Source organism: Ciconia boyciana, chromosome 6 (genome assembly GCF_034638445.1).
Source record: "Ciconia boyciana chromosome 6, ASM3463844v1, whole genome shotgun sequence".
NCBI lineage: Eukaryota > Metazoa > Chordata > Aves > Ciconiiformes > Ciconiidae > Ciconia > Ciconia boyciana.
In genome coordinates, this window is record NC_132939.1 from 65,370,687 (window position 1) to 65,388,717 (window position 18,031).

Genomic DNA, 18,031 nt, shown 5'->3' on the forward strand with positions numbered 1-18,031 from the left:
CAGTTTATCCTAAGTACATGTTAAAATGATTAGCTTTGGCACCTGCATGAACAATCAAGGCAAGTGCTACCATTACTCATCTGCTGCTTAATACTCATCAGGCATCTTGCTAGTATGACACAACCTAGGATTACCGCAATTCAGCGTAGTTTAATGGCAAGCAGATGAAATCTCTCTCTCCAATTCAGACTTCTGCAGGAAGATTAAAACGAACGATGGCCACGCATCAAGGTCTTTGTGGTGCTGCTTCCTGGCTAGGTAAGGGCAAGCCAGCTAAAAGGCCCTGGCTTCATAACTTGCACAGGACCTGCAGATTTCTGCCCCACCACGTGTACCGGGGACTCTATTGATACAATGGATTTACAAAGCCTTGCAAATCTAGGACCCTACTTAATGTAATTGCATTTACTTAATCCAACATTGGTTTTAAAACACATTTTAGAAGCCTCTGTCTTGAACATATTTCAATGCTGAATTAGTGAGAATTATTTGAAACAGTTGTCTATAAAGCAGTACAGGTATTCTCCCAGAACGATCAGTGAAACATTTAATCTGACTATAACAAAACTCACAGAAACTGAAGCCAGTGAAGCTGTCAAATGTAGAAGGAAAACAAAGTTGCATGGCATACGAAGCAAAGTAGCTTTACAAATGTCATTTCCTTTTAAAAACAAGCAAATTGGGACCATCCTATTTGAACATGTATTTAAAAACACATCTTTTAACATCACACAATTTTCATTTTTGCCACACAGGAATCTTTTCCAAGAGGGAAATAAATAGCACACAATACTTTAAAAAAAAAAAAATTGCTGCCTTGCCCCTGAGGTGCTAATGTTTTTAGCATTTTAAAAAAAAGTTTCTGGTGCAACAAGGAGATGCACAAAGGTGCAAAAGTGCCTTTTTCTTTTCAGAGCAGTGAAAAGTACAGCTTGCCTCTTTTCTAGGATGCTTCATATACTTAATTTGTATATTTTGTAATCAAAACCTGTATCTAAAATGGCAGTGTTTATGCATACATAGTAGATTCAGTGCTCTGACCTCATCAAAATGCTGAGCATAGGCGGGAGAGAGAAAGGCCTGAAACGGGCTTTCTTCCACTACCCTCAAACCTAGTTACATCGCCTGTAGCAATAGCAGAATTATTTTCTTTCCAACCTTTAGGAGACCTCATAAGAAGAGGCTTCAAATATATCATTTGTCACTGAGACAGTTTAAGTGATTATGGTTTGAAGTATGGCTTTTCACACCACAGTTTTGCTTCCGATTTTTAAAGTTTAAAACTCAAAGGTTCCACAGTCCAGTTCAAGGTTTTGCAGTTTCCAAAACTAAACTTTAGTCTCTATGAAAAAGGACAGAACTTTATCTGCTTCATCCTAAATTAGGTTTAGCTTTTTGCACTAATATGCCATGTATTATTAAATATGCTTGTTAATTAGGTGCCTGTGAAGCTATAACTTAACATTATTATAGTTTTGCACTCTACAACAAAATTAGACATTTTAAGCATTTATTCATAGGTAGGTAAGGAACTGGTTCTTTAAGCAAAAATTGCTATAAATTTATAAATACAAATAGTGCTTATGTTTTCTTCATTCATGCTTGAACAGATTACAAACTGAATACAATGAAGTTACGTTTAAGCACCCCACATAGACAAGAGGGATAAAAGAAAAGTTTGCTGGTATATACTATACTTAGTTCCAAGACACTATAAGTTACTTTTTCACTGTTCAGTGTTCCCTAACTCTGCATTAGTTTTAAGGCTATATATACAAATATGTATATTTCAAAGTTAGGGAAAGACAAATATAGCAAAATGCATTGTACTACATTTTCCTATTAAAAAGTAATTATACACCAAGTTTTGATTCTGTTTAACTGCAGTAAATGTTACAATCTACTTTTACTGATTTTCCTTTTGGGGAGTCTGCCTACTAAATGAGTAAACTACATATTAAATACAATATTCTCAACCAAAAAGACAATACAAGGTGCACAAAACAGCAGTTTTGCAAACACGACTGACTTGAAAACTTAATTTTTGTATGCTCAATGGGAGAAAGCTAAGCTTAAATCAAATTAGTTTATTATCTTATAAAATTTTAAATTATAATTTTAACCAACGAACAGTTAAATATTGTCAACATGCTATATCTCAAATCACAAGTACTGTTTAACCACTAGTCTCTCATTCTAAGTAAGTGGGTCAATTAAAAACACACACCATAAAATGTTAAAGATTGTCAGGCTTTGACAAATGTATTTTTATCAAACAGTAGGCAAATTCAAACCAATGCACATCTTCAGTGGGGAGAAAAAAAAAATGACCAAAAAGCCTGAAAAAACCCACACTTGTAAAAAATAGGGTAACGGATTAATCCCACATCATCCTCTAGCATATGGCTATGTCTTGGGCAATAATCAAAATCCTTCCCATTTTAAAAATGGGCTACCAATTAATAAAAATATTCTTCCACAAGTAAAATAGCATTTACAATGGCACTGACATTTTCAAAGGCAGGAAAAAAGGAATTACACATTTATGGATAAATTTCTTGTTTGTTAAATCAAGCTTTATTGATAAAATGGAATTCAAAGTATTTTACTTGGAACAGCAGCAGACCCAGCCAATCAGGATTGTAAAAATGCTGCAGACTCCTACTGTATGTAGAAAGCTGCCTGTTCATGCTCAGTGATTAGTAGTTTCAGGTAAGGGTTAATGAAAAAAGAGGTGCAAAGAATCAAGGCATTCTAATCCCAAGGTTTGTACGCATATGAACACAATACTATTAATAGGGCATGATTTAACTCCCACTGAAGTCAAAATCAGAACTCCCTTTAACTCAATGTGAGAGCAGGAGTGCGTTCAAGAAAGTGATATACATTTGTTGAAGAATGTGCACTACTCTTAGTTATTTTTCCTTTGCCAAGCAAATTCACACACTGTAATTTCTGGTAAGTTGCCCACAAGTTCAGCTTTCATATAAACCAAAAAGTTATCTTTACAGTTTTGTGCACCTCTTAAGCACCTAGCTGGCTAGGCTGCTGCTCCTTGCAATCCAAAACCACAACATGAATTTAAAGGGATATATATTGTTGCAACACACAAGCCAAACATTTCTTCTAACCGTTATAGTGATTTAAAGCAGTTCATAATTAAATATGAGCATTTTGTACAAGGACAATTGCACTTTACAAAAACAAAATCATACAACATAAATTGCTGGAGTCTGATTTACAACATGAATTATGGTTTGAAATCACGTTTACAGAAGTCTGTTTTACAAAAAAAGATCAGTTCCTGGGCTAGATGTCGTACTGCTGTAGTCACTCTCACCAACACATCATATTCCCTTCTTTAATTAAGGTTGAGGATGGATGTTAAGAAGGGTCACTGAGGTTGGGCTGCACTTTCATTTGAAGGATGAAACGTGAACTCCACAGCTAGATGAGCAGTTTTACCACATATCATCAGTTGAGGCAGAATCCTTAAAGAAAAAAGAAGGAACCCTTTAAAGTCTGGAGTGCCCATAGTTACAGCAGTTTCTGGATAATCCAGACTGAAAAGGGTAAAGACTTAAATCATTTTAGGAGTCTGTTTTCTCTCCCCTTTCAGAAATAGCATTTAAGTACCACCTAAAACCCACATATGCTTAATTAACACAACATTAGTACCAAGACATTTCAAAATCTGACCAAGTGTTTTATAATAGCCTTATCAATCCTCAAAATAATATCCTAGGAACATTATTCCAAAGAATTCCCAGAGTAGTTAGAAGTAATACAAAATAGATACACTTACTAACAGGTGTGTTAAAAGGGCAGGATGTGCCTCATGCCATTTGTTATTATCATTACCGTCTTTTGTGTTTTCAGCCCTCCCTCACTGCATAGGAAGATACAGTCATCAACTGACACGCTGTTATAATTCAGATCAATTTTAACACTTATAATTTAAGGTTAGAGAAGTGTAGTTTGGGCAACTGCAGGAAACCCTAATTTTGGATGCTAATAAAACCGCAAGGAGAAAAAAAATGTATATAAGAAAAAAAATTGGAAGCAGAGACATGCCGTGCTCTAAATCATAACCGTATGGCCACACTACATGGCATTACAACCATGCACCCAATACCTGAGTATCCCTAAAATTTGGTCCATTTAGGCCCACAGGCAACAGTGGATTTTGTGTAACTATCACAGCCCTGAAAAGTGTTTACCTGATTCCTACTATCAGTTAAAAAAAATCCTAGTACAAATCAAGTATTTAATTCTATTAAGTGTTTCTTAATCCATTTGCCTTTGTCATGTCTGTTTCCTTTTCCCTTGCTTAGATTGTTCTATATTCAGCTTTCTGTAATGCCTCATCAGTTGGGTACATAGGTTAACACCACGACTAAGAAGTGGGACCACAGCTCAGTAGCTGAAGCAACAGCTAAGACAGCAGCACAGGCATCAGAGCAAACTGCTTCTGCACAGCAATCTTTGGTTGTTTCAGCATTACCTGCTACCTTTCCCTAAGTAATTAAGGGCTATGATGGGCTTTAACAACAGTGTATGCTGGTGCTTCCACAGCTACACTTCCCTATCATTACTAAGACTGCAGGAGGTAGAAATATTAGTCCTCTTTAAAAGCACTGCCTTACTGATTCCTTCGAGAGAAAAGAGGCTAATTAAGTCTCTAGCAATGCCACATATGACAATTTCTTAGCACTGAAGTTCTGCACCCTTCATTCAAACTTGCACACAGAATTCATTACAAACCGTAAAGAAGAACAGTTGGCACGGAGGTGTAGTAAAAAAACCCAAAATCACTAAAATTACCCTTTGCAAAAGTACCACCTCCAGTTTTTTTCTTCAAGACCAGAAGTAGCAAAGGAGAGCAATTATATGAAAGACCAAAATGGCTGTGTTTGTTTCAAGTGCAAGGATGAAGAATAAAAGCAGTAGTGAGTAAAAACGCAGGAGCTGCATGCCAACTATTCAGTATGCAAATTTCTGTATCCAAGTTGCCAACATCATCACAAAACAGAGAAGTTTGTGTACTGTACATTTGTAGAACAGTAAGATACTATAGAATGTATTTTGAAGGTAAAGCATGCTCTTTCAGCCACTGTTTAGGAATTTTTATGCTAAAGATATGAGAACTGCCAAATAAACTAGCACCCAGTGGTAAAGCCAATGCACAATTCTTTATGTCTGGATGCATTTCACTTATGTCTCATCTAAGCATGTAATTTTTTCTGATAGATCAATTTAACTACTTTATGAAGTACAGCACTTTCGGTGACAGAACGTACTTTCCAGTGATGTAACTGCAATTGGGATCACTGTTCATATTTTAGAGTTTTGGGGCATTTTCCCCACTGACAGTAGATTCATGTCACCCTGATTACTGACATATAAGAACCTAAACTGTATCCTTACTGGAAGATGCTCTATGCTTAAGAATAAAAGTGCTTACACAGTCCATTTGGAAAATTAATATATCCTTAAAGCTGATAGTTACAAATCTGTTTAACCTACAAGTATAGCCTTTTTCTTCTTGATATTTGGGGAAAAATGACTCTCATAAGGGGGGGTGCGGGGGGGAATACATGACCGCACCATTTGGCAGGAAAACATTTGGAAACCCAGGCAGGATTCAAATAATGAAATTCCAGAGGACAAACGAATCAACCATACTGGAGTTTTGAGACTATTATCAGCAGAAGGCAGTACAAAACAATTACAAAACATAGTCCAAAGAGCACAACATTGCTATTGCTTCTTTGGGGGAAGGGGTCTTTTAACAAGAACTAGCAATATGTTTCTTTACAAAACAGCTAAAATAATTGGGGTGAGGGAAAAGATAACGTAAGAAAAAGGATACTTACAGTATCATCATTCCTGTAGGGGTTCAGTCTGTTATAAACGGCTTCAATCACACTCCGTCTAGAGCAAAAGAAAACCCACAAGATTTTGAGGTTGTGTTTTTTTTAAGTCAAATTCCCTATGTACAATTTTAATTTAAAATGCAAACTTTAAAAGGTTTTAAATTCACAGAACCAAGTTTACTGCAAGTTACCACTAAATTAAACACTGAACACAGCTACCGGATCCTTTAAAACCTTTAGGTTCAAGAAAAACAAGCCTAAATACCACTCAGAGTTCAGAAGGAGAAGAACACAAGCTGACATTCAGATGAGGCTGCGATGCTGCTTGGTGCTATGTCTCTTGACTTTGAAAAAGGGCGTCAGAAAGCTTGATAGATGTTGAATGCCCTGGTCATTTGTGTATCTGATGAATGCTGCAGTAGTACTTCATGTATTATGGCACTTTCATAGGGCAATAGTGTTTTTTTATTTTCTGGATGCACAAAAATTGCATTCTGAAGTACATTTTTGTTCGTGTTACATTCTGAAATGTACTTTCCATGTGCAAACCTGGAAAAATTATTTCTGAAGCAATACTCTTTCACAATGCTATGTCCAATACTCTCCTGCAACTTTTCTCAAAAAAACTTAAACTGCAAATAGCAGTTCTACATATCGTTTGTTTAGACTGAGAAGAATTTTGTCTGGTAAAAAATATTAAAAAAAATTAATTCAGGCACCTTGACAGTTTCCTCCTATAAAAAAATTTACTTAGCATATTTAAGATAGCTTGCAATTAACTTTCGTCTCTGGGATTCTCAGCTTTTCTAATATTGATAGAAATATTAATAGGAAATATATTGATAAAATATTAATAGAAAAATTGCAAACAACATGTAAATGAGCAACATGTTGTGGGTTTATTTTTTTTTAACACAGGGTGAAAAGGTTTTCTTGAAAACTGATCCTCAAAAAAACCCAATGTGAGGCTGAAGGAAGAGGAAGCCTTTGCCTTACCCAGCGTATAAGGAAACAACTTTGGAGGGGGAGCAGGAAGGAAAGAAGGGAGTAAAAGACAGGAATTATAGGTTGGACTTTAAAAGCAACTTTCTTCCAGATCTCCTTCTGCAGAACCAAGTATGACAAAGTAGTAGACTACAACTGTGATACAAAACAAACTTCAAAGAACAACCTTTCAACTGCTCATGAATGCATGCAGAGCAATCACAAAGGAGTGCATTAGAAGAAAAAAAGCAGATGATAGGCTTTATAATCATCCCATAACACTGAAAAGTCAGGAACTACCATGCAGCAGTATAAACATCATAGTGAATGATTATAGGGCACAGAAGAGGAGGCTGAATTTAAAGCAATAAAAACAGGCAATTACACACAAAGTACATTGTACCTATGAACTAGAAAGTTTCCCTTATCTTTCAAGAAATAGCTATCTCTGATTCTAAATAAAGGCAGGTTTCTTGAAAACCATTATTCTCCTTCCAAATTGGCAGTAGTGCTTTGAGTTACGCTAACATCCAATTAAATCCATACTTCTATCAATCCCTATTCGAACTAGCATCACTAAGACACAAAATCCCACGGAAGTCAGTCACTTCAGTACTTCCTCACAACCATGATGCTACTGGTAGCCAAAGGAGATTGAGAAAAATCAATTTGTAGTATGCCATATGTCATGAGTAGCTGACTCATCGATACTTCAAGACTACAGCAACACATCCTAAATAGGTGCTGCTATTATATATAAAATTCCATCTCTTCTTTTCCTAGCCAAACAGTTCATATAAGAACAATTTGGTTTGTAGAAGTAATCTTTACAGTTCAGTTATCATTTATTCACTGTCATATCTAGAGTCTTCATGTTTTGGTGTAACAATACAAAAGTCATACTCTGAAGGGTTAAAAATATAGTCTGCACCACATGTGCCCAATCCATTTTAACACGGCACAGGTTCATGAACAATCTGTTGAACCAGAAAGCACTTGGTTCAGTGTGCAAACGAGCTAAGTGCATTGCTTCCTTAAAGAGTGAACATCAATCTGAGAAGCCACAGAGCATCAACACTGAAGTCTTCAAGGACAAAGCCAGCCTATATAAAGCTGTAAATTTAACTTCCCACTTTTCTTTTTTGATACACTTCTCTCTAGTTTTCAGATTTGCCACACGCAGAGAGATACAAAAGCAAACTTTTAAGCAATTACAACATTGCTTTAGCTAGAGACAAGAAAAGAAAGCTGCCAAGCAAAACATCATATGCATATCACTTCTTGCTGAAGTGTAGAACTACATATCGAAGTAACTACTAAAGTCAGTGCATTACTTTTGCATCTTCAAATGTAACCTCCCACCCAGAAAACCCAGTTAATTACAAAAAAGACACACTCAGGCCACCCTTAAAAAACCCTCAGTCCTTCCCAAAACTAGAGTTTGACATTTAATTTTAGCAGTGATTCATCGTTAACTCTGTTCTTATGCTTGTCCTTTTTATTCAGAACAACCGAATGATAAAAACTGGAGAACAGATCATCACCTTTTGTCCTGTACCCTTCTTCCCTCCCCCCATTTTTAAGAGTGGCCTCACAGTTAAGTTTCGATTTAAATCAAAAACCACATTTACACTGATGTGAACTCACTTGCTTGCCAATTCACCCCCCGGCGGGAGGTTTGGGATGCTCTCAGTTGCTAACGTACGCATCACGTGGACTAAGTCTGGGACTCCTTCACCCTGCTTCTTTATGATCTCTGGGAATCAGAAGTACTTTTTTTGTAAGTGCAGTCCAAATTTAACTTCAAAAGATTGAAACACTCAGTTTTATAAAAAGGCAGCTTAACTTCTGTTAATATATTAAAAAAAAAAAAGATGACAGACCATATTCAACATGGTAATTGTTAACTTTGGTTCCATAAGAAAAAGAACCTGTAACGGATTTGACAAAGATACACTGCTAACTGTTAACATGCACGCTGGTTTTAGAAATACACAGCTACCTAATAAAAGCGGGAAAAAATTCTTTAGTGGCTTTCCTGCTATACATTAGATATAATAGAAGATGTAGTATCTTCCCAACAAAATGCCCTGGGCATGAGGCAGATATTAACATCAGCTTTATCGCTGCAACAGAAGATAAAATATTATCACCATCATAGAAAGCATAATATTTTCAAGAAACAAAAGGTTAGACATATTAAAAATAACTCCCATGGCTGTACGTGTATTAGCCAATAGTTGTCCCTCACTGCATTACAGCAACATGCACATTTTAAGAACTATTACATACAAATTAAAAGCCAGGGACATCACATTTAAGAGACAGTTCCATCCTCGACTCACTCAGGGGATATGTGAACATTGGGCACTTATTTAAAGCTGATCCACTCCAACTTCTGGGTGAAGAGAATCTGTACAGTAGCCACAGTCACGTTTGCTAAGAAATTGATTCTTTAACTTTATTCTTAGGCCTGTTTTTTTTTTTTTCCCCCAAGTCATAAGCACACAATTTTATTTGAACTCAACGGATTTCAGACCATACCACCCCTGAAGAGTCACTCTTTAAATAGGGATTTTATGAAATTTAAAGAACATGCACATTTTTTAAAATGCATCTCATCGGTTTCTCTGTAAACATGAGCTCTTAGAAATTATGAGAGAGGTGAATTATTAAGACTTGGTGCTGTTGATCTTCAAGTGAATACTGCAGCACACATACAATAATGTGTACGTATGTGCATATATATACATGCACATATGTACATATATATATACATGCATGTAGGTACATGCACACTATTCTTCATGTAATAAAGCATTTACACAGCTTGAAGAGTAGTTGGAATTCATCAGTACCACTTTTGAAAAATACTCCAGCATTCAGTTTTTGTCCTAAATGGTAACTCCAGAAAAGCATACAAAGTTTCCACTTTAAAATTTGATTAGTGAGATAAGGCACATTAAAAGCTTTTAAAACCAACAAGTATCTAGTCCTTTTCAGTTATAAAATTAAAAACAACAATTGTGAATTACTTTTTGTTCGTGTAATAGTTTTTCAGGGCTGTGTGTGTTTACAAAAAGCATCAGCTGTTTTGCAGTCAGGCTGGGTAAATTATTTGCAAGGTATAGTGGAAACACTGTCTAGCCCTCAACCAGTGTCAGACTCTGCAACACAAAGCTTTAAGCTGTTTACTTCAAAACCTACATTTAAAATACATGACACCACACACCATGGACACCTCGAAAACTTGCCATTTCCTCAAAATCTATATCCAAAATTCATTTTAATATCTAGTATTTAGTAAATAAATAATCTAACACTCTTAAATCTGAATAAGAAGCAAAGATCTCAGATTTGGTTTGCCAAGTTCCTTTATTGTGCAATTTTGAACATCTAGTATATTCTACATTGTGCTAGTGCTAAAGTTCTGCTGTACAAAAATAAGGAATTTATAGTTTACCTATACTACACAGTTTCACGACCTGTAACTGCAGTACATTTAACATACAGTCTCCACTAAATGAATACATTTGTATTTTGATAAAACTATAGATACAGACTGAATGAACACTGAAGACACAACAAATGGAGTCGGTCTGCTAGCTGTGTTTAATTTATTGGAATTATCTGCTTTCAATACATCTTACAACCCTCCCCCCAACCTTTAATTTACTTTTAAACCTTCTACACATTTTCATGGCATCAAGGACTGGAAAAATTTACTTACAACCCTAAAATAAAGGATTCAAAACATATCTGCTTTTTCATATTCTGAATGGGAATTCCACACAAAGTTTAAGAAAAAGCCAGAGCTTTGATTTTGTGAAAATACGGGAAGGAACATATAACAGCTAACTTCACATTATTTATCTCTATATAGGTATAAATTGTGCAAGGATTATCTATTACGGAATGTTTTTATGTAAAAAAAAAAAAGAAAACATAAAAAAAGCTGAGACAAGTTTCTTTTCAGAGTCAACACATCGATAACATATTAGTGCAAATAATAGCAACACATTTTGGAATGACTGATTACTTCTACCATTAAGTTCACATGGTATTTTAGGAGTAACACTGATATATTGCAAGTAATGGCACAAAGAGGCTTCTCCACACTTGCTTTTTCTTCCATTATTATTTATTGTAGCTATGAATCTGGACCACAAACACACCAAAATTAGTAAAAGGAGAGTCCTAGGTGGCACGGTAAGTAGAAAATTTTTAAGAAACTACATTCTTCAAAATCTGAATCGCCTCTCCTTATTCAAGGTGACCCTTGTACTAAGTCTAAACCAGTACTAAGCCCTATTCAGTCTTAAAATTTGCACTACTTCTTAACAGTATAAAGATATATTCTGGGCTGAGGGAATAAAAGTCCAACCAGAAAAAAATCCACATTAGTAAGCATCAAATCTCATTACTTGTTGGACTACACTGAGTACTAAAGTGCATAAAAATACATAATGTGCATTTTCACCAAGTTTCCATTTTAATTAATTTTAGCTTTAAATTGATATTATAGATTAGTAAGATTGTTCTAAAAGTACTCTTTACATTTTCTAGTTCCTTCAGCTGAAGATTAGGCTTTTAAAGTTAGGCACTGCCATTCTTAAAATATCCTACGATAACAGCAAGATTATTCACTGTAGTGTTGAAAGTTTCAGATGCTGTAGCAGTCCTACCTTACTAGCTAATACTGCATTATCCATTTACACGAGGAAACAATTCAACTGCACAAGAATTAAGTTAAATGTAACAAAGTTAACCAACTCCTGTTTTTGAAGTTCTGCTTTAGTTCAGCCTCTCAACTTCCCTCATGAGGAAGACCTAAAAGGCCAAATTCTGCACACAGCTGATACAAATCACTGCTGGGTTTAATAGTGTTTACTACCTATTCATTAATTTAAATAATATCTCTGTGCAACAACAGACAAAAGATGGAGGATGACTCTAAAAAAGAAGCAAAGACCCTTGAGGGGAAGTACAATGTATTTCCTCAAGTTGTTCAGACGTCACCCCATTAAATTAGTATTAAAGTGCTTTATAACTACATATAGAACCTTCTGCCTCTATGCAAGTATCACACTTTGCTCATTCCTGAAATTTTATATTTGTATAAATGCAAAGTACTGGCAGCCAAATTCATTGTATGTACCATGATCACACGCAGTTCCAGTGTTTAGGTTCTTCATTTACAAAATGAAGTGTCTATACAAAAATGTCAGCTTTCCTCATTGTAATATTCCTGGGGTACAATGAGGCCAGCTGACAATGCAGCCTTAACTTGAACATATTTTCATATTCTAGGTCATGGGTTTGTCTGAACTCAGACAAAATATCTAAGATACGAAGGTAATATTCACCCAAATTAGGAGAGTTAGCATGCTGTAAATTCATCTGTGAATTTACAGCATACTTGTTCTTCACTGATTCTGTGAGTGGGCATACATAGTAAGCTCTTCAAATGCCTGGTGCAAAACTGCTCACTGCTTTGAAATGGAGAAAGCCACCTGACACTGAACTCATGCAGTGTTACCATGCACTTGGATATTCCTGCTACGCTGTCAAAAAGATTCACACTAATGCTTACTGTGCACCCACTTCTCCTATGAGGCAAGTGTTAGATTAAAACACAGAAATGTCTGTCTGGACATTTGTTCAGGCCAGAACAGATGTAGCTTGCCAAGACCTTGCGAATGAGGCCTTTGAAAAAGGTGATACTTTCTGAAGGAGCACCTACACAGGTAAGAAGTGCTTTAAAATTGCACATTAATTTGTCTGAACCCAGAATTCCCATGTAGGCAAGTTCTCTGTGAAATTTCTGAAGCGGCACTGTGTTTCCCTCCTTAACTTGCATGAAGGTAAGAAGTGCACAATATATTCCTCTAACTTACTAATCACTGGTACCATAGTTGTGAAGAACTCTGCGTATCATGCCCTGTACGCTATTAAGGATTCTTGGAGTATATACACATAACTATACTTGTAACATATAGGCTTAGAGGAGTCCGCTTCAAAAATAGACTTAACCTATGCAAATAATGCATACAGTGTGTCTTATGTTTCAGAAACAAACTCCAAGCTGCGGTAGTTTTTAAATACCAAAAGGCACTATAAATCCAGTTTTAATGAGAAATCTTTTAAATCAAATCAATTTCAAATATAATTTTTAGTTAGGTAACCCAAAATGCCCAAGACTTGCAGTTTCAGTTTAAAGTTTAAGAACTCCTGAAATACAAATTTAAAGCAAAATTCTGAAGTTGTTATCAGGGTAGGATGAGCTCCCAGCTTTTGTTCATCATGAATGCTTAAAGATTAGCTTTGACAAATTTCTGATGTACTTTCAAATACGTAAATATATTAGCAGGTGCCTTAAAGATGACAGTAATTAAGCTGTAACTCTACCATAATTGGATAATAAAATATTATGGCTAATTTGTACATAACTATATGGAAAAATGGCACTCAAATTACCATTTTCACAAACACTTTGCAAGATATTCTGATTATTTCATTTAACTCCATATAAAAGGAACCAGGGTTTACTAGTTGGAAGTTAGTGCTGTCAATGGACTTGTGAAGAACACTTGAGCACAAGCGAATTATTTCTCTACCATCCTGAATAATTTTCAGGGCTACAGGCTGCTGCACTTTCATAGCAGAATTTTTTCAGGACATACAGCAGGACTATGAGTGCCTTTTTCAGAGATGTACACTAGATGGCCAATGGCACTTGAAGGTCTATTAAAAAGCCTGTATGTGTTAAGAGTTTAGGTGTTGGAAGGGGAAGGGGGCCGGGGGTCTGTTTAGAAACAAAGTTACTTATTTTTTTTTAAATGATCCACCTTCTACTCTGCTTTCCAGGTACTTGTCCAACTCTGCCTCTCTTTTCACCGCCTCTGGTGATACCTTTGGTGCATTCGGAAAACAGATCAATATCACACTCATGTTGTCTCGACTTCCCTGGTGGAAAAGAAAAAATGATTTGAGAATGTATACACACCAGGCTAAACACACATCAAAGCATTTTACACACAAAAATTCACAAATCATATGGTAATAGAATACAACTTTTACTACTATGGATTAATATTATCATTAGCGTTAATTTCCCCCCACCCCCTTACATAATTCCAGAAGTCTGCCCATTCATTCAATGCAACTTTTAAGTCACTTTGTTCTTTCCTCTTTTATGGTCTGAAGACTACATGGAGCCAATTACAGACAGCCCATTGTCTTTTAAAAACTGACATGACTAATGAGTGATGTGTAATTACGAAGTTGTGTTCCATCTTGTTTTAAGTACTATCCAATCATTTTGGGAACACAGATGAATATTAGATGGGTAAACAAAACCATTACTGCTTAAAAGCACTAAGTAGGGAGGAGCTGAATTCAGACAGTGCTTCCACCTAAAATCACAGCTATTAGGGTTTTTTCTTCCCCCCTTTTCTTTTAAAAAAAGAAAAGTTACAAGTGAGAGAATCTGTTAAAAGATCAGCTGGAAGGGGCCCAGGCCTTTACAAAAGCATTCTTTGAAATGGAAACATTTAAAACTCCAACTAAACAGAACCCTAATACTTGAATACATTAAAATACAAACACATTCTGCTTATGAAAAGTAACTGTTTAGTTTACTTTCAATATCCCTGTGCTCTGGTCTACAAACATGCATCCATACACTTAACATTTAACACCAATTAAATCCACTGAAGTCAACAAGATCAAGAACAAGCCAGTGTTTAAAACAAGAGTATATGGACATATGGGGAGGTGCTGACAGTTGGCTACTGCAAAGCTTACAGCATCCACAAACCACTGTTCCTTCCCTGGTATTTGTTTTCAGGATTACCAGACAAAAATTGTAAACAAAAATATATGCATTATTAACCTGCCGAAGTGTTGGAAAGCAATTACATTTTTCCAGAAGGGAAACAATGACCTTGTTAGCCATGTGGCAAGAGTGGAGATGCTGGCTTGTCTCTTTAGTATCAAAAATGTTGGCTTTTTTACATTATGACTTATAGCTTGCCTTTGGAAAATTAAGTGTCAAGCTATGAAACTCAGTACTTCAAATCTCTTCTGTAACTGCACCATCCTGCAACTTACTAATACAAAGTAGAAGTTATTGTAGACAAAATTACACATATTTGTTAAACAGTCCCATCTTCTTCTATTTCAGCTAGTTTCAGAGCTGTACCACACAACACTGAATAAGAAATACAGTAATTAAACCAGAATTAAAATTAACTTAGGAAGCCAGATCTTCATATAGTCAAGAAGAAATTTTAAACTGCAAAATATGAAGTCAACGTTCATTCATTCTGCATTTATCTTGGTGTAATGATAACAGTAATGTTACTACTATATGCCCAAGAAAGGAGGGGAAGATTAGGAAGGGAAAGAATATTCTCTAGCCTGATTAAGAGTTAAGGTTTTGTAAAGTATGTTATGAAACAGAAAAGGGCAGTTATTGTCCTTGGCTTGCCCATAAAATCCCATCAGCTTCTAGTTTCCCACTGATCACAACGTATCTGTACATTATTTTAAACTCTTCATTAACCAAAACCACCCAGAAAGCCATACTGTTTCTGTTGTGCGTTTGTTCCCCCTCTATCACCATTTTTGTGGGAATCATGGTAATTACTGTCAAAGTCATGTTAACATAAACCATTGGATACTTATAGACTGGAACCAAAACTTATTCTTAACTTGTTCATAAACTTGTCATAGTGAAAACACAGTAAACTTCTTCTCTCAAGTCTGGCTACCTTGTACAAGCAGGTGTCAACTATCTCATTGCAAACTTTCTCAAGGTCATCAGTGACTTCAAGTCTGGATCTTACAAAGTCACACAGCTCTTCATTTCCCATAACATCCCAGATACCGTCGCAAGCCAGTATGATGAATTGATCATCTTCTTCTGATCTCTCAATTTCATAAACTTCAGGCTCAGGTGAGACTAGCTGTTCTGTAGGACCTTTCCCATGGACACATTTGTAATCAAAGTCCCCAAGTGCCCTTGAAACAGCAAGAGAGCCATTCACACGCTGAATCATTACAGAGCCACCTGCATTCTGTATACGCTCTTTCTCCAGTGGATTACTTGGTTTGTGATCCTGTGTGAAGAAGTGAACCTTCCTGTTTCTACAAAGTAAACCTCTCGAGTCTCCACAGTTGATGAAGTATGTATGTTGGGGAGAAATCATGACACCCACAGCTGTTGACCCACTTCTGTCTGCGCCATGTTTCTTCTCAGAGATGACTCTCATGTGTTCATCAATTTGCAGAAAACCTGTTCTGATGCCGCTCTTTACACTTTCCACAGATGGTGGCCCATCTGGCCCTTTAAAATCCTGGTTGCTCGTGATGTGATCTAATAAATGCTCACAGCAGTACTTGGCAACCTGTGATCCAGCGTGCCCATCATATACAGCAAAAAATGACCATCCATCAAGTCCATTTGGCAAACCAATCACAGCCGTATGTGCATCCTCCATTTCAACTCGCCAGCCTTGCATACTACTCAGACCATAACGAAGCCCATTCCCTTGCCCCTGGGCATTATGCTTCTCCATCTTTGGCTTGTCTAAAAATGCTCCCATGATGACTTTCCTTCAGTTCTAAAAAGAAAAAAAGGATTATTAAGATATTTCTTAAACATCTCTTGTTTAAACATCCTATTGGAAACTATTAAATAATAGCCCAAATAATGTTACGATTATAAAAATACACAGATATAAAGCTGATTTTTCTGTGTCTCTCATCAAATTTGCATTACTTTCATCTAATTTAAACAAGGACACTGCTACTAGCTGAACTGCACTTTTCATATTTTTTTAAGTATTTTCAGCTGTTTTACTTGAAGAATGTCTATTCCACTATCATTCACGGTTCTGACAAAAGCCTCTAGTATAAGTATGTATAAAATTAGTTTGAAAGAGGACTTGTTAACTGGCACACACCTGAATAGCTATGTTCCATGCAATTACTGAGCCAGTGAAAGCGTTCAGTGTCTCCAAGACAGTGGCATTCCCTAGATCCCTACCTGCTGGCCACAAAGTCCTGCTCACACTCTGCTTTTCCAATGGTGACAGGGAAATGAAAGCAAACTGATTAAGTTTTCTTTTGGGGGAGGAGGTTTGGGGTTTTTTGTTTGGTTGGTGGTTTTTTGGGGTCTTTTTTGGGTTTTTGTTGTTGTTGGTTTTTTTGGTTTTTTTTAACAGTAAAGTGATCTAAATGATCTAGACTATGCCAGAATCTGCATAAAGGAAGAGGCAACACTGGATAACTAGGAGCAGGACTCAGAAGCAACAGAGCATCTGTCCCTTTAGGCAGCAGCAAGCCATTAGTTTGGCTCAGCCATCTTGTGAGAGCTCATCCTTAGATTTTCAGTTAAATTACACAGCAAGCTTCTCAGATGTCCATGCTGCAGATTTACTTAAAACCTTAATGTATTCATGCTTCACTGAAAGACAACTGCCCTGACAAACCTAAGGAAATCTGTTTGGAAATAAAATCACAAGTATTGTAAATTCATGCTTCTTTATTTAAGCCAGACCAATATACTACACACCCTATCCTCCTCCACCTCCCATCACTGGGATGTGATGTAGCAAATATTCATGCTTAAGGGAATAAGAATTATATTTGCAGGCAGCGTAAACTGACTGGTTTATCTTCATGGCTTTCACACCCTAACCATCCAACCCACCCTTCTAATCCACATCAGTTTATTTGTGCATTCATTATTAAAAAATCATACAAAATAGGTCACACATTTTACATACTTGCAAATTCTGCCCTGGGAAGCATCAAAGAGTGTGCAAATCACTGTTATACAATAAAAGGTAATGGAATAAGACTATGAGCTTTTCTATTTGAAGACAGTGGACAAAAATTAACTGTGAGAAGAGTCTCTGAAACAGATTTTACCTGAGGCCCCAACTGAGCAGCTGCACTAGTAGAAAAGTTAGTACACTAGGTGTTTTAGAAGGTTGTAACTTGTAAGTGGAATACATTTAATCAGTTTTCTAAGTGATAACATCACTTTTTGGTAACATGCTTTTATTGCAATACAGCTCCAGCTGTGACACTATATATCCAACAGAGCTTTTCACATTGTCTCTTCCAGCCACTATCAACCTTTCTAAAACCTCTGTATGTGT

General features: G+C 36.3%; 1 protein-coding gene across 6 annotated transcripts in view; it reads right to left on the bottom strand.

Moving 5' to 3' along the window:
• Positions 1-529: 529 nt before the first annotated feature.
• Positions 530-18,031, bottom strand: part of PPM1A (protein phosphatase, Mg2+/Mn2+ dependent 1A) — a 30,594-nt gene continuing 13,092 nt past the window's right edge. For 4 of the 6 annotated variants that reach the window (XM_072866078.1, XM_072866075.1, XM_072866074.1 and 1 more), the window contains 4 exons: positions 15,635-16,486; positions 13,709-13,826; positions 8,508-8,616; positions 5,826-5,934 (listed from right to left, as the gene is read on the bottom strand). In XM_072866078.1, the coding sequence (XP_072722179.1) occupies positions 5,826-5,934; positions 8,508-8,616; positions 13,709-13,826; positions 15,635-16,468 (1,170 nt within the window). In that variant the 5' untranslated portion in view covers positions 16,469-16,486. Of the gene's footprint in view, positions 3,492-5,825; positions 5,935-8,507; positions 8,617-13,708; positions 13,827-15,634; positions 16,487-18,031 lie in introns of those variants that run through there. The other 2 variants (XM_072866079.1, XM_072866080.1) reach the window with 2 other exon arrangements.